This window comes from Heptranchias perlo, chromosome 32 (assembly GCF_035084215.1).
Source record: "Heptranchias perlo isolate sHepPer1 chromosome 32, sHepPer1.hap1, whole genome shotgun sequence".
NCBI lineage: Eukaryota > Metazoa > Chordata > Chondrichthyes > Hexanchiformes > Hexanchidae > Heptranchias > Heptranchias perlo.
The window spans coordinates 11206366-11227720 of NC_090356.1; the positions used below are offsets into that span (position 1 = coordinate 11206366).

At 42.2% G+C, this 21355-nt stretch overlaps 1 protein-coding gene across 3 annotated transcripts in view; it reads left to right on the forward strand.

The window, feature by feature from the left end:
• tmem201 (transmembrane protein 201) overlaps nt 1–21355 on the forward strand; it is a 128722-nt gene that overhangs the window by 2533 nt on the left and 104834 nt on the right. For all 3 annotated transcript variants that reach the window (XM_067970337.1, XM_067970338.1, XM_067970339.1), the window contains exons 2-3: nt 18604–18724; nt 20763–20957. In XM_067970337.1, coding sequence (XP_067826438.1) covers nt 18604–18724; nt 20763–20957 — 316 coding nt within the window. The remainder of the gene's footprint in view (nt 1–18603; nt 18725–20762; nt 20958–21355) is intronic.

The following is a 21355-nucleotide window of genomic DNA, read 5'->3' on the forward strand; positions in this document are numbered from 1 at the left end:
AATGTGCCGCACCGTCAACTGACAGTCCAGTCAAAGCTGAGAACCTTCTGAGTGTGGGGAGTGCAGCATTAAACAGTCTTGCTCTTGGCGCAGCAGGTTGATGAGTGCCATTTGATTTTATTTGTCCATGGTTCTTAAAAAAAAAATAATAATTTGTGTGGAAATTCTAGTGATGATGACCTACTTGACTGAGTTTCCAGCTGTGCTGTTGGAAACTGATGTAAAATGACCCATGATCCTATGAATCAAAACTGTATGAAATAATAGTTTCCCCACCCCCACCAAGAATTGTCCAACTATCAGAGATGCCCCCTTTTACGTTTCTAAAGTTTTAGCTTTAGTCTCACCAAGCTTTGCCAGTGACACTTCAGTTCAATAGGTTGAAATACAGCTGATTTCACAAAACAGTAAGAAGCCTTTTTCGAAAAGGTAACAGATTCTCCTTGCCACACGTGGTCGTTACGACCCACTCCCAGCTGGCTATTGTGAGGTGCCTGCAGGTCCCCAGGCACGACTACTGCATTGGGTTGGTTTCCTTCCACCCCTCCCCGCGCAAATGTGCTTGGCTTCTGCTCAGTGCCTCCGTGTGACAAGTCTGGCTGAAATTGGGGAATTATGGATGCAAATAAGTATTCAGCCACATCACTGCCTCTTGTAGTGTGCAACCCAGTGAGAAACTAGTTGGTGTTGTTGACAGTGTCAAGGAAGATGATGAAGGATAGTGCGCCATGGTCACAGTCGTTTGTGACTTTGATGAGGACCGTTCGGTTTCTGTGGCACAGGCGGAAACCAGATTGGAGAAATTCAAACATGGAGTTATGGGAAAGCTAGGCACAGATTGTGGAGGTGACAACACGCTCAAGGCAAACTCAGGACTGCAATTGAAATTCTTCGTACAGAATGATCTGTACGTGGGAAGGATTATTGAATAGAAATGAAAACCCTGGAATCATTTAAGAAGCTGCAACGGAGCAATTTTAGGGTCATTCTGGATGGATGGGGAAAACGGCTACCAAAACTGTATACCAAAACAAGAATCCTGGGTATATCCAAGCAATGTTGCTCCTATAGAAAATTTGAGGAAGTTGGCTGAAGTATTGAAGTGGCAATTAGGCAGATTTTGTATTTCATGAAATGCTACTTTCCAGTTTTATGATGTCATACACTTGCTATAAACCATTGACCTTTTTCATTGCTATGGCCTCGTTTCATTAGCTGGAGATAATTGCTTCCATCTGTATATTTTGTATTCTTGAACTTCGTGCTGCCCTGCAAGAGATTAGCTGAATTGTCGAGCAAAGTACTCGGTGGTAAATGCCACCAATTAATGATGCTGTGTTGTCGAGTGGGGAACGATACCGAAATATATGTTCAAAGGCTGTAATCTAATCACCAGGTTCATGAGATCTCATAAACCAAGTCATGTGTAACAGCCATCGGAGCCCAGAATTGGATTGCAGCCGGAACTTTTGATGAAATACTTATTAATATAAATTGGTTTGTCTGGAACTGAGTTTTTTTACGCGTGCTGCCAAAAATTGTCTCCTCTTCTCAGTCTCTCTCGTTGCTGAAGGGTATTAGTGACAAAACTGATTGTTTAAAGAGCAGGTGTATGACTTGTTTTGGGCCTTTGCTAAGCCGTTTCGACTCTGAAATTGTAAAACAAAGCCAAATTGGTATCTGGGGTTTTTGGTTTCAGGTCTGAGACCTCCTGGGGGGGTGGCTCTCTCACCCCCCCGGGGGGTTAGGGCGGCTCTCGTGTCCCCCTGGGATTCACACCAGCTGCAGTAAGAACGCAACCATTGCCAAACCATCTTTTAACTGTTCGTTTAGAAGTTCCCAAGTGGTTTGCAGGAGTACCTTTTTAACTTTGTAGAGACAGGGTAGTCTTTTCTATTCTGCCCATTACCCCAACACTGATGCAGGCTGGCAGAGCTCTGCATGAGTTTAAGTATCCCTTCAGCAGCCTGGGCCTAAGCTCTGGAATTCCCTTCCTAAACCTCCAAATTTCTCTCCTCCTTTTTAAGACGTTCCTTAAAACCTACCTCTTTGACCAAGCTTTTGGTGACCTATCCTAATATCTCCTTACGTGGTTTGGTGTCAAATTTTGTCTGATTACGTTCCTGTGAGGCGCCTTGTGACACTTTGCTACATTAAAGGCGCTGTATAAGTTTTGTTGCAGCTTCCTAGTTTTCAGACTAGTGCGGAGTTCACAGGTGTACTCAAACGCTACTTGTAATACGGAGTCGACGTTTGAAAAGTGTGTGTGGATAAACATCTCTTTAAATATTCATTAGATCTAAAAATACATTCAAACTATTTAAAGTGTTGCCTACGTGGGGGAAGAAAAGGTTGTCTCCCAGAATGGATTGCTGTGACTGAGTGTTTACTGCTAGAGTTACAGGATACGTGGGGAACGTGCCAGTAAAATAATGAAACTCCTCTCGCACGTGATTGTTGTCCTCTGTTGCCGAAATGACTTGCATCAAATGTAAAGGGAAATGATCCCAGTACAAGTCCAACTTCTGAATCACTTAGTTTTGGTGATGGTAAATTTTTGCAAAAGAGTATGATTTTGTTTTTAAAAAGCACATCGTTTAAGGGGAGAAATCTGCCATAGTTCAGTGCAGCATAGGTTTTCAAAGTTGGGTCCCCAGATCCATAGGAGTCTTGGAAAGGCTCCCAGAGTTTGTTTTTTAAAAATTTGTTCTTGGGATGTGAATGCTGCTGTTGAAACAGTATTTATTGCCCATCCCTAGTTGTGCTGAGAAGGTGGTAGTGGGCCTTCTCCTCGAACTGCCATACGTTTCGTAGCAATTATCATTTACAACTGGGTGGCTTGTTTGGAAGGCATTAAGAGTCAACTTGGGTGGTGTGGACTAGAGTCACATGTGGCTGGACCAGACTGGGTAGGGGTTGCCTTCCCTGATGGGCATTTGGTGGGCATTAGTGAGCAAGTTAGGTTTTCATGGTTTTCCTGGTCTTTTTTTACTGGCACCAGCCCACAAATCGTAGAATCACAGACACTTACGGCACATCGTGTCTGCGCCGGTCAAAAAAGAGCCATCCAGCCTAATCCCACTTTCCAGCTCTTGGGCCTTGGCCTTGTAGGTTACGGCGCATCCAAGTACCCTTTAAATGCGATGAGGGTTTCTGCCCCTACCACTCTTTCAGGCAGTGAGTTCCAGACCCCCCACTGCCCTCTGGGTGAAAAAATTTCTCCTCAACTCCCCTCTAATCCTTCTACCAATCACTTTAAATCTATGCCTCCTGGTTATTGACCTCTCTGCTAAGGGAAATAAGTCCTTCCTAACCACTCTATCTAAGCCCCTCATAATTTTATACACCTCAATTAAATCACCCCTCAGCCTCCTCTGTTTCAAAGAAAACAACTCCAGCCTATCCAATCTTTCTTCATAGCTAAAATTCTGGCAACATCCTCTAAAATCTCCTCTGTACCCTCTCTAGTGCAATCACATCTTTCCTGTAATGTGGAGACCAGAACCGCACTCAGTACTCAAGCTGTGGCCTAACTAGTGTATTATAAAGTTCTAGCATAACCTCCCTGCTCTTATGTTCTATGCCTCGACTAAAAGGATAAATCACCAATTATTAAATTCAGTTTTGAATTTACGAGCTCTGGACTGCTAGTCCAGTACCATAACCGTTTATACTTTTAATTAATTAATTCTTGGGATGTGGGCATTGCTGGCAAGGCTGGCATTTATTAGAAAAATGTATAAAATTATGAGGGACCTAGATAGAGTGGTTAGGAAGGACTTATTTCCCTTAGCAGAGAGGTCAGTAATCAGGGGGCATAGATTTAAAGTGATTGGTAGAAGGATTAGAGGGGAGTTGAGGAGAATTTTTTTCACCCAGAGGGCGGTGGGGGTCTGGAACTTACTGCCTGAAAGGGTGATGGGGCAGAAACCCTCATCGCATTTAAAGGGTACTTGGATGTGCCGTAACCTGAATTTAATAATCCTGAAAAGTTGGTGGTGAGCCTTCTTGAATCGCTGTGGGTGAAGGTTCTCCCACAATGCTGTTGGGAAGATAGTTCTAGGATTTTGACCCAGCGATTAATATACCTGTTTCATGAGATCATAAGATTTCAGTATCTGCTGATCTATTAGCAGGTTATTTCTGTTGCTATATACTAATACATTTGTTTTCCTTTGGGTAACTGGCGCTATTTTTCACTGTTAGAATGGAGGATGACCAGGCTTATGTCGATATTTGCAGTGAGGCCTCTTGCATAAAAAAAGTTTAAAATGCACTATAGAACAGAGCGCAGTGCTTCATTTAAATGAAAAAAAGGCTTTTCACAGCCTCGGGACCGTCCCAAAGCGCTTTACAATGAAGTATTTTTGAAGAGTAGTCACTGTTGTAATGTAGGAAACGCGGCAGCCAATTTGCACACTGCAAGGTCCCACAAACAGCAAAGTGATAATGACCAGGCAGTCGGTTTCAGTGGTGTTAATAGAGGGATAAATATTGACCAGAACACAGGGTTAACTCCCCTATCTTCTTCGATATAATGCCAAGGGATTTTTTACGTCCACCTGAGAGGGCAGATGGGGCCTTGGTTTAACATCTCATCTGAAAGACGGATCCTCTGACAGAGCAGCACTACCTCAGTACTGCACTGGAGTATCAGCCTAGATTTTTAAGCTCATGTTTCCGGAGTGGGACTTGAACTCACCACCTTCCGACTCAGAGGTGAGAGTGCTACCCACTGAGCCACAGCTGACACTTAAATTCAACATTATTGAAACATATAAGATTGTGAAGGGGCTTGATCGGGTGGATGCGGTAAGGATGTTCCCAAGGATGGGTGAAACTAGAACTAGGGGCCATAATCTTAGAATAAGGGGCTGCTCTTTCAAAACTGAGATGAGGAGAAACTTCTTCACTCAGAGGGTAGTAGGTCTGTGGAATTTGCTGCCCCAGGAAGCTGTGGAAGCTACATCATTAAATAAATTTAAATCAGAAATAGACAGTTTCCTAGAAGTAAAGGGAATTAGGGGTTACGGGGAGCGGGCAGGAAATTGGACATGAATTTAGATTTGAGGTTAGGATCAGATCAGCCATGATCTTATTGAATGGCGGAGCAGGCTCGAGGGGCCGATTGGCCTACTCCTGCTCCTATTTCTTATGTTCTTAACATTAAATTTGCTGTGGGTAATGGTTAGGTTTTTTTTTAACCTGTCAATGGCCACAATTCCACAGCAATCAGTGCCTTAGTTTCTCAGGAGTAAAACAAGTTTTTTAAAAAATGCCATCGGGTCTCTGACCCACTAGGGATTTTCTATTCAACCTACTGGAATTTTTATTAACAGGAGAGAAAAATAGAATTTTTAAAAAAAGAAGTTTTAATGAACAAATTGCCCGTCCCTAATATAAACCTGGCCTATTTTGGGCAGGTGGGGTTGATTTGGAATGGAGCATTCAGAGGTAGGTTGGTTAAGTGGAGTGCGTGGTGTTAACATCCTGAATTACACCTTTTTAGTATTGTCTGCTGTTTAAACATATGTATGTAATTGTGGGTGGTGTACATGTGGTTAGTACACAAGTATATCACTTCAACCAGTATCGATCAGATTTTATCCCTAGGGTTAGTCAGGAGTCACATTAGTGCAAATTAACTTTGTCTGCTGCTCCATGTGGAGCGTAACCAAGGTGCTAGCCAGCTGTCTGTTGCGGAGACCCATCTGGTGTTAGTGTCAGGCAAGTCTCGATTTACTGCTGTTTAGGTTCTTGTTGCGTCCTTAAAGGTATCAGCAGTCATTTAATAATCTTTGGGGACCGATGGTGTGTTTATACTGCAAATTTAGCATTGCTGGGAAGTGGATTTCAGTTCACATCGGTGCTAATGTTGCAGTACAAACCTACAGTCGGGGCCCAGCCCGGCTCAGGAGAGGGGTCATGTGAGACGTCTTAGAATTGAGTTTGACATCATTTGGAGTTTAGCTCTGTGCAGTGTTAAACTGGGTTTTGTTTTTATAAAGAGCAGGATGGGGCAGCCTCTTCAATCTACTTAACATTTTTTAAACGACCTGGAGTCCATTTAAATGATGAGTGTGCGGACATTCCCGCCTGCACTTCCTTTAACTGCTGGGAGGGTGTGATCTCGCAGCCACAGCACTTGTCTGAGCCAGGCAGTATAAACTGGGTACTTCCTAACTAGAAACCAGACTCTGACCAGGGCCTTCTGTATAAATAGAGCATTAATGCGCTTTTTGAAGATACTTTTTGAGGGAGGCCTCAAAAAAAAATGTGCAAATTAAATCTTTTAAAATAGAAATAAAATTGTTGTGTTGTCCAGTTGCTGATTATATGGGGAGTTGCAATAAACTTTTGGCATTTGACCCTTTGAATAGTTATATTTCCTAAGGAAGGATATACTTGCCTCAGAGGGGGGTGCAATGAAGGTTCACTAGATTGATTCCTGGGATGAAAGGGTTGTCCTGTGAGGAGAGATTGAGTAGAATGGGCCTGTATTCTCTGGAGTTTAGAAGAATGAGAGGTGATCTTGTTGAAACATAAAATTCTTAGAGGGCTTGACAGGGTGAATGCTGAGAGACTGTTTCCCCAGGCTGGAGAGTCCAGAACTAGGGGGCACAGTCTCAGGTTAAGGGGTCGGCCATTTAAGACTGAGATGAAGGAACAGTTTCTTCACTCAGAGGGTTGTGAATCTTTGGAATTCTCTACCCCAGAGGGCTGTGGATGCTCAGTCGTTGAATATATTCAAGACTGAGATCGATAGATTTTTCGACTCTCGGGGAATCAAGGGATTAGGGGGATAGGGTGGGAATGTGGAGTTGAGGTAGAAGATCAGCCATGATCTGACTGAGTGGCAGAGCAGGCTGGAGGCACCATATGGCCTACTCCTATTCCTATTTTTTATGTTCTTTTATTAGGAGATCAAACCCCTCCCCACCCCCCTATCCTTGGGATAAGTGTGCCTTTTAAAAAGCTCAGCATATTTTAAACCATGATCATACTGAGGTTGGGGACTCAGTTTGTTTCCTGGTTGTAACGTTTAGGCACCCTCTGTACTTGGATTGGTTGTGAGTAGAGTAGAGTGGTGTTGTGGTGTTCCTGAGTACAGAGAGCCCACTGTTCAGCGGTTTAAGTCCATAATCTAAGCGGTGCGCGGGATGGGGAAGAAGAGGGGAATGATCCGTTTCTATAGGCAGATGGCCTGCTTCATGAGATGGGAAATGGTTAGAGAACGAAGGAGGAAATGGACATCTTGCACTCTTTTCAAATAAGATCAAACCTGGTGCCAGGGTTCAGGGGCTTCAGTTATGTGGAGAGACTAGAGAAGCTGGGATTGTGCTCCTTAGAGCAGAGAAGGTAAAGGGAAATTTTAATAGAGGTGTTCCAAATTATGAGGCGTTTTGATGGAGAAACTGTTCTCACTGGAATGAGGGTCAGTAACCAGAAGACACCAATCTAAGGTTATTGGCAAAAGAACCAGAGGGGAGATGCGAATTTTTTTTTATGCAGCGAGTTATGATGATCTGGAATGCACTGCCTGAAAGGGTGGTGACAGCTGATTCAATAGTAACTTTCAAAAGGGAATTGGATGAATACTTGAATGGGAACATTGCAGGCTTTGGGGAAAGTGCAGGGGAGTGGGACTAATTGGACAGCTCTTTCAGAGAGCTGGCACAGGCACAATGGGCCAAATGGCCTCCTTCTGTGCTGTATGATTCCATGATTTAAGAAATGTAATTAATTTCAATTCTTTTCCTAATTAACCCCCTTCTATTTGGTTCACTTACATACATATTTAGGCAGGAATATCATTGAGGGAATGTCCCCAAAGATTGGTTTCTTGACAGTATCCCAGAGGAGCCAATTAGCTTGACTGTGTAGAAGATGGCGAATTCCCTATTTCTTTTTATCCAATTTATAATGAGCCTCTGAAAAGCGCCTTTTTGTTTGTCATGAAGCAGTGAGCGTTTGTCCAGTTACTGGTTGAGGGAGGCTGAGTGTGCAGCCTTCAGTGAGTCATGTTCTAATAAAGGTAGAGTGCTAGAGACGAGTGGGAAGGATAAGTCCATGAATAAGTGTTCTGCACATTGGAATGCGCAGTATCGGTTTTGTATTTTCTGGACGATGTGGCCTCTACATCAAGATTAGTCTTGTGGTTCAAATTGTCAACAAAATAAAGATTATGAGCACTTTGTTTTACCAGAGGTGTACGGACAGGATCATCTTGAACATGATTTGAAGTTCCAACCCTTCTTAACCATTCCTCCCCACCTGAACGTGTTAATTTCGGTGGGGTGGGGGGGGGGTAGAGACGAGATTATTGGTTCTATTCGGGGGGGGGGGGGGTGGGGATTGGGGGTGGGGGAGGATGACCCCTAATAACGAAGCCTGTTTTTGTGTCTGGAATTTTGTTGTATTTATTGTCCCGAGATGAAAATGTAGACCGTTTTAATATCTGACTAGTGCTTCATGCAGGCACGAGGCCGACTGATTTTTTTTTGTAGAGTATGCAACAGGGATTGATATTTAAAGGTGAGATGAATTGAATTGTGGTTGTCCCAGAGGTTACAAGCTCTTGTAGACAGACAGAACTTGCATTTGTATAGCATCTTTCACCTCCTCGCGATGCCCCAAATGCTGCACAGCCAGTGAAGTACTTTTGGAGTGCAGTCACTGGTGTGGGAAAAGGTGGCTGCCAATTTGCATGGGGTAGGGTCCTTAAAACAGCAAATGAGATTTGTGATCAGTTAATCTGTGTTGGTTGAGGGATAAATGATGGCCAGGACATCAGGACAACTCCTCTGGCTTTTTTTTCCCCAGTATGACCATAAGATCTTTTATGTCAACCTGAACAGGCAGACGGTTTAACATGTCTCCCAAAAAAGGGTAAAAATAGTTAAGAGGAAGAAGAAAATCATGGTAACACCACCCGTGGTTTGAGCCGATCTATCTCTCTAACCAGCTTGCTCGGCCTGGCCTTGCCTTGCTTCATTGTGCTGTGATTGTCTTCATGGAATTTTCAACAGTTTGGTAAATTTATTCCTCTTATAAAATGAAATTCATTAGATTATTTCTTCCTCTCACCATCACCAGTTTTCTCCCCTCTCCTAAAGAATCTGCTGGCGTGCACTTCCATTGATGGTGGCTGCCCTTTGAGAACTAGCGATTTAAAAGCAGGAACTCTGGCTGATCTTCCTAAATCAGCACAGACTGGGAATCGGACCTGAGACCTCATCGGTCGCCTCAGATTCAAATTGTTCAAAGGAATGAGAAACAACTTTATTTTCTTTTTACACCACCTCCTCCATTTAATCCAGGTTTCTCCTTGTTGGGTTCTTGCTGTGGCCCTGTGCAGCCCTGTGGCAGGAGTGAGGGAAGGTGATGTACTCCCAAGCCTCTGCCAACCTCCACTCGAGCCAGCTGCTGAGAGGTACACAAGGGTAGCTCAAGGTGACTTGTTTTACATTTTCTCTTCTGGGGAGTAAAGTGACTGGGGAACCATTCTACAGTGCAGTACATAGGGCCAACAAACTGGACCACTGTGCTGTTTCACGACGTTTCTTTGGTATCCTAATAGGGTAAAAGTCAAATACGAGCAAAGTAAATTGGAGCCACAGGCTAAATTATTGTAGAGAGGGTATCCAGTCAGATGAGGTTCTGTGTATCCAGCATTTAATTTTTAAAAATTCAGAGGAAGTTGAGGTCTAATTAGTTGGATGATTTTGACATCACAGTTGAAGAGCAAAGCTCGAGCAGTTTATAAACTTCAGTTTATAAGACTTGAGAGGTCAGCCTGCAGTTGTTGGCTGTCTCCCAGCTATGTTATTATTACTATTATTTATTATATAGAATCACCTCTTGGTGTCTGATTTCTAGTTTGGCTCTCCCAGCAGTTTGGGGCGTCATTCTGACCTTGACTGTTTTTCCCTGTTTGTGACGCTGTGTTAATAAATCTGAGGAGATGACAAAGATTCGTGTTGCTGTCCCATTGCTTGGGCGAGTTTTTTTTAAGCTCATGTTCAGGTTACTTAACTGTTTAAATGCTTGGTGAGGGTGACTATGGCAGCTCGTTGTGTTGATGCAGAGTTGAAAATTCGGTGATAAGGAATCTTTCGATGCAGTCGCATTAACTGCAGAGTCAGTGTCAAGTGGTTTTACTTCATATAGAAGCTGTAGTCGTAGTGTAAATACAGTCTGAATCCGGGTCTGACCTATTGCTAGAGTGAAGAGCAATGAGACTAGAGGAGGTAGTCTTACTCCACTTTGTTTTAGGGCCTTGACACCCATTTGGCACTGCACACATTTGGTGCTGGTGCGACACTCCAGCTATGATGCAAATACTGCCTGCATCTGGAGTCAGGACCTGGTCCGACACTGGAGCAAAGAGTACTGAGAATCCCCAGAGGAGGCAGTCTCATTCTCTGCTGCCTGTATCCTAATGTGGTTCGGTCTCAAATTTTGTTTGATAACGCTCCTGTGAAATGCCTTAGGATGTTTTACTACATTAAAGACACTATATAAATGCAAGTTGTTATTACCTTATGAAGCAAAGGTGAGCACTAAAGCAGTTGCTGCTGTGGTGAAAGTTTCAAGTTGGTATTTGGTAGTTATTATCGTCAATGCAGATAGATAGAACATGCAAGAAACACGATAGCCAGTTTATGCACAGCAAGGTCCCACAAATAACAACGGGATAAATGACCAATCACTCTGTTTTTGGAAATATTGTTTGAGGGATAAATGTTGACCAGGATACTGGGAGAATTCCCCAACTCCTATTTGAATGGTGGTATGGAATCTTCTTTGTCTGCGTGAACAGACAGACACGGCTTCTGTTTAATGATGCCTCTAGCAACGTGCCACTGTAGTGTCAGCCGAGATTATGCATTCAAGTTCGAGGTGAGAGTTCCACCACTAGGCCAAGCTGACAGTTGACATGTTTGTGGTCTTGTGCATGAGAGAATGAAGGTATATGTCAAATATTGATAACTGAACGCATGAAGGGTGGCAGGATTGAGTAGAGCATCGGAACCAAATGCATGTTTAATCAGCATATTTGCAGTACTGTGGTAGTTGATTGCATCTAGAAGAACTATGCCGAGGGCAATCTCAAAAATAAATTCAACCCTCCTCTCTCCCAACAAGCAGGGAGGAGAAAGGAGTACACGTTCTGTACATTGGGGATGAGGGCCATATGCCCCATGATGATTCTTGTTTTGCTTTAGCATCTCTGAGTATATTGATTATCCTGAGATGAGAATACAAATCTCTCTGTATCCAGCCAGTGATTCATGCTAACAAGAGGCAGAATTAATTTCTGTATGGGACACGCAACTGGGATTGGCGGTTAATGAGAAGATGAATCAAATTACAGCTGTCCCAGGCGATCACCAAGCAAGTTGTAGGTGTCAGTTGTGACTGATGCTTTTTTTTTAAAACACTGCTAGATTCGTCTGTTTATCCCAAAATGAAAGCAGTGTTGTAAATATTCAATGTAAAATATATTTTTAAAAGTTGTATTTGTGCTATTTCGCCTGTGGTGCTGTAGCTGCATATATTACAGTTACTTGATTTTTATAAGGGAGTTTAATTCACCTCCTCAATGGCTCAGGGCTTTATGTTGAATTTCAGTGCTGTACAGTGTGCAGACAGATCAGAAAAATTGTACAGAATTTCTTTTTGTTCGAAGTTGATTGAGCCAAAATTTTGTTTTGAAGCCGGGGATTCTGTTGCACTGGTTCCCAAGCTAACAAGTAAATTGTACTCTTGTAGAAAGATAATGTACTTATTGAAAGAAAGTACCAGAGAGTGTCCTGTACAGTTGGAACTGCACCCCAGTTAAGAGTTGGAGTCTTCAGGAGGAGAGTGGAGAAAATAGTCCAAAAAATAGCCAGGGTGTCGTGTAGACTAAGCATGTTCTATCTGATCCTTGCCTCGTGGGAACTGAAGATGTACATGCTACAGGCTATAGAAAACTGTAAGTTATACAGTTGAATCATAAAAGAAACTGATCTGTGAGCTGAGGTTTTCGATCAAGTTGTGATCAGGCAAGAGCGTGTCACACCTCTTCAGACTTGTGATACTGTGGCTGGACTTTTTGACTTTTCCATTTTTTTCCACTCTTACTGACTGCACTCGTTTCCCAGACCAAATGTCCAGTGTGCTTTGGTTCAGATTAGATGTGTGTAACAGTTGTAGTAATATCTATGTTCTTTATTTGCTTCTCTTTTCTTTCCCCTTCTCCTCCTCCTCCCCCCCCCCCCCCCCCCCCACCGCCCCCCCCATTCCTTCCTGAACCAGCGATGTATTTATGATCACAGTTGTCATTACAAATAATGGCCTCTTGTCATCTCCCATACCAAAGGTTCTGGAAAGATTACTTGCATCACAGACTGTGCTGTGTGGATTAGCCAGTGACCAGCTGCTTGTAATCCCTACTGTCCATTGTTATTGTTTGAGAAGTGCGATCGTGTTTTGGTGTCAGTAGCCCCACCCTTCGAAATGGGTCGTGTGGCAGCACATTTGTTTGTAGTATTCTTGCGGATAATTGTTTTTTTTTGTACGATTACAAATTGCTGTTTGTTTTTTTTTCATCAGTGCATTACTTTGTGTTAAAGGATCCACTTCCCATGTATTTGTAGTTGCAAAGGAAGTGTTATTGCTCATTGATTTTTGTTCATTGAGGTAAAGGATTTCTAGAGGAATAGAATTGAAAAGCAGAGAATTTATGTTAAACTTGTATGGAACCTTGGTCAGACCACACTTGGAGTGCTGTGCACAGTTCTGGTCTCCACATTATAAAAAGGATATAGAGGCACTGGAGAAGGTGCAAAAAAGATTTCTAAGGATGATGCCAGAACTGAGAAGTTATACCTATCAGGAAACACTGAACAGTTGGTGCTCTTTTCTCCAGGAAAAAGAAGACTGAGGGATGACCCATTGGAGGTCATTAAAATTCTGAAGGCGTTTGCCAGGGTAGACGAAGAGAAGATGTTTTAAGGAGGAAAAAGAGGCAAAGAGGTTTAGGAATTCCAGAGCATAGGGCTGAGGCAGCTGTAGGCACGGTTGCTAATGGTGGAGTGATTTAAAATCGGGGATGCGCAAGAGGCCAGAATTGGAGGAGCGCAGAGATCTTGGAAGGTTGTAAGGCTGGAGGAGGTTACAGAGATAGAGAGGGGATATCCAACTGTGTGCTCCAGATAACTTTGAATTGATGGAAAACACCATGCTGCCAGACCATGTAGCTCAGTCTAAAAATTATAAATCAGATTGTTATAAATTTTTAAAAAATTATGTGGAGGTGGGATTAGTAATTTTTTTCAACAAAACATACTAACTTTAATTCTCACTTGTTTTAATTTTTATCAAACCAAAATTACACTTTTTTTGTGTGCTCTTTATGTGACTGCAAACCCTGCCTCGTTGCACTGATATTTACAAGTGATAGACCTTCATGAACTGAACTGAAGAACCAGGGAAAGTTCGCCATGTTTATTGGCAGTTTCACACAGCTTCTGGTTACAGAACTGTCCATCAAGAGTCAGAACAAAGCGCAATGACAGAAAATGGAGAGGATACCATGTTAATCGGCAGTGGTGCCTTGTATCCACTTTAAACTGACGACACTAATTCTGACACACTGCTAAAACAACGCTTTTTTTTTGATGGCTCTGCCTCCAGAGATAATACTGGAGTACTCACCCGCACTGCAACCTTGCATATATTAACTTGTCCCAGGCTTGCGATGTCTGGGCAAACAATCTGGACCTGATGGACTTTTTACAGAAATATAAATAAAAGGCAGGTGTTTCCCCATCATCCCATGGCACTTCAATGTTAGTCCCAGTTTTGTCTACCCTCCTTCACAGAGGCAACAGAAATCATAAAAAGCAGTCACCGGAGCCAGTTTTAAATTGTTAGAATGCTAGGAGTAGCTAGAAATTCCTGTAACAATTAGTGTATGTCCCATGGCATTGTCCAATTCAGGAGGAGCAATGTGGTGTTTTGTAATAATTGGAGCGTTACAGATTTCCAGTCGAATTGCTGATTCCATTGTATGAATTGGGATGTTGGATCTGTTTTTGGGGGGAGGGGGGAATTAATAATTTAAGGATGGTTGGCAATGGTTAAGTAACTCCGTGGCGAATAAATAAATGGGAGGAATGAATCGGCATGGAATAAAGGATGGATACGGATTTGGGTGAAATAAATAATTAATAGAGCTGGCAGGGGAGGCACAAAGTAAAATGATGGAGCAGAAAGAGGATAGCATGAAATGAGTAAAGAATGGAGAGGAAAGGAGGCATGAAGTAAATAATGCAGCTAGAGGATGGGGCCATGAATAAAATAATGGAGCTCAAAAAGGATGTGCTAAGTAAGTAAATTAATGGGAAAAGGAAGTCTGAAATGGAGCTGGTGGTATGAATCAATTATTGCAGCTGGAAGAGAGGTTTTATCAAATAAATAGGAATTGTTGGGGGGGCATGAAATAATTGAATAATAGGGCTAGCAAAGGAGATATGCAATAAATAATGAACTGGTGGCATGAAATAAATAATGGAATGGGGAATGACCTGCTTGAATTACTTGGGGATGTATTTTATATTAATTTTATCAAGTGCCACTGTAGTTGGGAAATATGAGTGATCGCGCTTGTTGTAGTTAATTGGGCAAGGAATGGTCAGGAGAAGAGATTTATTTAATAATCTCTGGGCAGTTCTATTTTATCACTTACAGTGGTGTTTGGGGATATAAAATGTGTATATAATATGAGAGATGGATATATAATATTTAATTTGATGACATGACGTGCGATTGAATTTGGGGATCATGAACTTCTGAACCTCTCTGTTTATTATATTAAAGGGGACAGTAGTGCAGAGCCCGGTCAGAGAGGGAGTAGGGCAGACGGGGCCTGTTGGAGTGGTGCAAATGACACTGGGGGAAGAGCACAATTGCCTTTGGAGGGATGGAAAAGATACTAGTTTTAAAAAAATAATTAAAAGGTTTAAAATGAACTTACCTGACTAGGAAAATCATTTCGCAACAAACTCCTCAAAAAAGTGGCACGCAGAATTGGGGAAGAGATTTGAGAAACTTGCATGTTTGAGTTATTTTTACACTAAGTTCCCTGCTTAATATGTTCATTTCCATCTGACAGCTATTTTCATGAAATGTATTTTTTTTAGTATTTATACTAATGTAACAGTGGTAGTAGCTCTATTACCTCTAAGTCAGAAGGTCATGGGTTCAAATCCTACTCCAGAATTTTTGAGCACAAAATCTAGACTGATACTCCAGTGCAGTACTGTGGGAGTGCTGCATTGTTGGAGGTGCCATCTTTCAGATGTGATGTTAAACCAAGGCCCTGTCTGCCCTCTCAGGTGGACGTAAAAGATCCCATGGCACTTTCGAAGAAGAGCAGAGGAGTTCTCCCCGGGGTCCTGGCCAATATTATCCCTCAACCAACATCACTAAAAGAGATCATCAGATTGTTTGTGGGACCTTGCTGTGCGTAAATTGGCTGCTGCATTTCCTACGCTACAACAGTGACTACATGTCAAAAGTACTTAATTGGTTCTAAGCGTTTTGGGACATCTTGATGTCATGAAGGGCGTGAAATAAATGCAAGTTCTTCATTCTTTTTCATTCAATGTTGTTGAGTTCTGTCTTTTAGTATAGTCTATTTGTTTTGTGACATTCAAACAGATTGGCCCAGTTCCATGCAAATAGTATGAGTTACCGGGGATTTGTGGGTCAGATAGCCAGGGCTCGTGGGCGGATGTATAGCATTCAATCGATTTGCTTTCTCATAACACAATCCTCAGGATCTTTATTTCAGTAAAGTCCTATGAAAAGAGTGCTACTATTTTGCCTCTGGTTGCGCTGCTTGTCTTTAATTTAGTGTTGTGTTCTCTGGGAGGACTGTAGTCATATCTAGGCAGTGTGTTTTATTTTATTCACATTTTTGAATTTGACTTTGCTTCCTTCTGTTTTTTTTGCCATCTGCATCATTCAGCTCTGCATATAGCACAACAGCTGCAGGCACAGGGGCTGAGCCTGTTCTCAAAGCAGCTGCAGTTCACGAGTACTGAAATCCATTCTGTTGCCATTGGAAGCACTATTAATCAGCTGTCTTGGGCTGTGTATTTTCTGCTGTTTCTGTTCATATCAGACCCATTGCTGTGTTTGCCTGGAGCACATTTATTAGGAATTATATTTGCTACTTATGGAAGCCCTGGTTGCATTGTAGAAAGAACATGAGGGAAAATCCAGGGTGGCAGCACAGCGGGGGGAAAAAACTCAATTTTTCCACTTAAGCTAATGTGTTATAGCGCTGGGATCATAGGAACAGGAGAAGGCCATCCAGCTTGTTCAAGCTTATTCCGCCATTCAGTTGGATCATGGATGATTTGTGTCTTAACTCCATCTTCCCGCCGTTGCTCCGTAACCCTTAATATCCTTGTCTAACAAAAATATGTCAATCTCAGTTTTGAAATTTTCAATTGACCTCTAGCCTGAACAGCTTTTAGGGGAGAGAGTTCCAGATTTCCACTACCCTTTGTGTGAAGAAGTGCTTCCTGACAGCACCCCTGAACGGCCCAGCTCTAATTTTAAAGTTATGCCCCTTTGTTCTGGACACTCTCACCGGAGGAAATAGGGTAGATAGAGAGAAACTATCAACACAGGGTTAACTTGGGATTGCCGAGTCCCAGGCAATGCGCAACTGGCCCGGCCCGACAGTGATTGCTTGTCATAGATGAAAATGTGGAAACTTGTTCAACTGTTATGAAGCCTCCTTGTGAGCTGCCTTCTCTTGCTGTAATGCTGCCACATTGTGTGGCTTGTAAAATGTTTTTTTTATTATGTTCCGTACATAGGCTAAAGTTGATGAAACGTAGTTAGGGTGGCATAGCTGGGTTAGGGAGAACAGATTTAAGTCGAGGTGCCTGCTCCTAGCAGTGGCGTTGATTCCCACTCCGAATATTGAAATCAAATGGGCTATGGGGAGAGACCTGCTTTTACGCTGTAGTGTAGTTTTTTATTAACACTAAATACCATTGATCACAGCAAGTCAAGGTTTCCTCTACCACACGGACTGAAATCACGTCGCACAATTAAAACCCATTACCAGTATAATGCCTGGTATTTATGCAATCATCTGAGCATCTCCTGACATTCAAGAACGAGGTCGCCATCTAGCGACTCCCCACTGGAATTGCCTTTTGTGTGTGTGTGGACATCAGTTGAGGGCAGGATCGTGTTTGGCTGTCGACACGTTTGCAGTGTAATGCTTGTGGGGGTGTGATGTCACAGGGTGCTTGGCATTCCTTGAACGTACCCCAGGAAAGAGCAATGGCTTCACAATAAGTAAGGGAAGAAAATTAATCACCTTTTATATTTTTGGCACTGCAGTCGGAAAGTGAGGGTACTGAGAAAGACTGCGTTTGTTTGGAAATATTTTTGATTATTGGATGACCAAGCAACCCATATAAAAAGTGTACCTATTTGTGATTGTTTTTAAAACTTTTTTTGATGCCCATAGGCGTTTGTAGAGTTCTTGAATGTCAGGAGATGCTCAGATGATTGCATAAATACCAGGCATTATACTGGTGACTGGTTTGAATTGTGCGATGTGATTTCAGTCCCTGTATGCTAGAGTAAACCTTGGCTTGCTGTGATCATGGCATTTAGTGTTAATAAAAACCCCACACTGTCTTTTTAGAACCATACAGAGTAGAAGGAGGTCTCCCCATAGCTCTGATCATCATTTTGATTTAAATATGCGGAGTGAGAATTGACACCACTGTGTCAGCCAATGAGTTGGAGGTGGGGCGGGACTAATGGCAGGACTCACAGCAAACAGTCTATTTAGAATCTATTTAAACAGCCTCTACGCACTGCAGCAAACAGAACGCATGGCTGAAACTAAAGCAGAGTCTCCAAATAAAATCAGGATTATTTCTCTAGCAAAATGCAGTGAGTGGAGGATAGCTGCATACTACAAAATTATATGCGTAAAATCAATCCCAGTCACTTACAGCAGTGCAGTCTCCAGATATGATTGATGGGGGAATTACCCAATCATCTCCATTCTGGCTGAGACATGAGCACCCTTAAATGTTTATCCACCTCCATCAAAAGATGCAGTGGTTGCTGCCTCAACTGCTCTCTGTGCAAAGCATTCCATGCTCCAGAAATTCCCAACTATTATACTTCACTAAGAACACAAGTATTGCATGAAAAACAGTGAAGATGTGAAAATCGTGCAGAAAAGATTCTTGAAAGAGCAGAAAAGATGCAGAAAAAGAATAAAATATAAAATGAACTGTGCTGTAATTTGTTGAGGTTAATTGATCACAAGATTTGCATGATATTGTTTTCACCAATAACTGAGTGATGGGACCTAAAGTAGCGTGAATAAAGGGAAATCGAGGGAAATATAGCTCAGTCCAATTAGGATTGGCTGTTCTTTTGCCAGTTCTTCCATTACTCTGTCAGCAGCTAGCTCCTGGAAGAACAATTCCATTATCTATTTGCAGTGGATTCTTACTAATTGTTTGCTATGCAACATTCAACTTCTACATTTTTTTTTTGCAGGAAGAAACCAACTCATGTGAAGGTGAACTGCTGGTTCTGCAGCCAGGATACAACTGTACCCTACGGGAACAGGAACTGCTGGGATTGTCCGAACTGTGAGCAGTACAATGGCTTCCAAGAGGTTAGGTTCCTTACAGTTATTGAAAATCACAATTATACATTCAGCGTTTCTCGAACCACTGCTCTCGCCACTTCCTCAGATCCACTCTCAACTCCGTGCGCCGCCACATGCATGATCTCGACCTCTCCCTTCAGCAGCACCGACTCACTCTATTTCAGCGTTGTCCTGTTCCACAGTTCCATATCATCCTTCACCTCATCCGGCGCTTTAACAAAATCATCTTCATCTTCCAGTTCTGATGAAAGGTCATCGAACTGAAACGTTACCTCTGTTTCTTTCTCCACAGATGTTGCCTGACTTGCTGAGCTTCTCCTGCATTTTCTGTTTTATTACACATCATTGGCTATATGCGACTTGAAAGCAAGTTCTCTTTTTTTTTCTACTTTTCTTTCGCAGCAAGATTTGCATTCTCAGCACTTCTTCACAAGGTCATTGTTTGAGAGAACACCCTGCGTATTAACACATTGCCTCCCACATCACTCCACAAATTGAAAGGTTTCAGTATGTCTGTTGTGACTGGAAATCGACCGAGATGCAGTCTTTTAAAAAAAAACTCTTCCAATATAACGATTTGTCTGAAGCAGGAAGTCATGACCAAACTGTACAGTGCTCTGGCCAGACCCACATCTCGCGTTGTATCCAGTCCTGGCCACCGAGACACCAGGGAGTCACTAAGTGTTGGAGGCTGTAGGCAGTGGAGACAAGAGCCACGAGGCTGTTCTCTGGTGTAAAAGGTCTGGGTTATAAGGAAAGTCTGAAGAAACTTTTTTTTTAAGCCTCCAAAAGAGTTGTCTTGAGAGGTGATCTTATTGAAGTGTACAAAATAGTTACTGGGATGGAAAAGTTAAATCTAGAATATTTAAAATTAAATGACAAGAGGACACCGTTTTAAACTAGTGAAGGGTACATTTAAGACTGATATATCATTCAGTGAATGGAGTAATGGAGGTGAAAATCCTAGAATCATTTAAGAAACATGTTGCAATGTTAGAATTGTATGGTCTTTCTGATGGATTAAAATGGGCCAAATGGCCTTCCTCATCTGTAATAATCTTGTGTAAATGAGTTTTGTTGCTTGGAGTTCACCAAAGCTTGAAATTGCTCCCACAAGTGTTAAGTGATAAAAGATCAAATTGTGCTGCAAATTGTCATTATTTGCACAGGGATCTTGGTGGGGTGTGGACACGCCTAGTAACCACTTATGTGACTGAGTGATCAGATGTGTGCAATCAAAACCATTACAACTGCAGAACTTCTGAATACCCCACTTATGTTGCAGATCCTCTTCCAATGGAAGTTGTCCTTCAGTTTAACTAAGCCTTAGGCCTATGACCTCAATTAAAAATGTTCTAAACAAATGTCATATTGGTTTTTAAAAAAAAAGTGACTGTCACCAGAAAGCTAACTCCTCAAAAGGAGCAGATTGCTCCCAACTCAAGAATTGCAGCAGGGAAATTCTGGGAATCCGATTTACTTTAACACAGCAAAACGTCCCAAGATACTCCCGCAATTCACTGCCGTAAATCATTCAAGCTATCTGCCATTTTTATCTGCAACGATTTGGGGAGACATCACGCATTTAAAAAAAAGCACAGGTTGTTTTGGATCCCAGGTAATGCAGCAGACAATCTCCTTTATTAAAAAATGAGTTGCAATCAAAATTGTTATTGTGACAATCTGATATAATAACTAAACTGGACAGACATGTCACGAGTTCACCATCTTGCTTTCCCCATGCCAGCTCTTGCAGCTGTCTGCTTATTCTTTCTTCCATTTAAACTTTCCCAAACACAGTGCTATCTCAGCTTTGGTCTTGCCTGTGTTTCTTTGAGTTGCCAAGTAATCAGCATCTTGAAACTCGGTTTGCATATTTTGGAAAGGGGAAGAAAGAACAAATGCATTTTATTAAAAAAAATGTGAAGAACAGGACATCTTCTGAGAGTACCTATCCAAATTCAGAATAGTTTAATGCTGATTTGCTGGAATCTCTGTTCGGTTTTGTCCATGGGTATAAAAGTTACGTTGTGCTTTCTTTCAGAATGGAGACTACAATAAGCCAATCCCTGCTCAGTACATGGAGCATCTGAATCACATGGTGACCAGCTGGGCAACACCCTCACCAGCTTCCAAAATTCAGCAGTGGCCAAACGGACAAATTCTCTTCTGCAAGAAATGCAACAACAATCAGCCCCTGAAGATCAAGCAGTTGGCTTCCTTCGTGCCCAGGGACGAGGTGGGAATTTAGCGTCCAGTAACTGTGTTAATGTGACATTGATAAACTTAATCAAATCAAATTTATGATCACTATTACCTCGCCCTCAAGGGCTCATCCATGATCCCAAGATGTAATTGCGGCCTTATTCCTGCTGGTCCTTTATACACATTGCTTGGAAAATCAGGAAATGAGGGTAGACCATAGCTCCCTGTGCATTCTCAGTTTTAAGATGATGGACTTGTAGGTCCTCCTTATTTAATTAAACACCTTTTGTGCCTGCCTATTGCAGTAGAATTGCTATATTAGCAAAGTACCCACTAGCTGAATCTTGGGACATTTCTTTTAAAGATACACATGACATACAGCCCAGTAACCGTGGTTAGGTTTTATTACCATCATTGCCATTGAACCGGCCC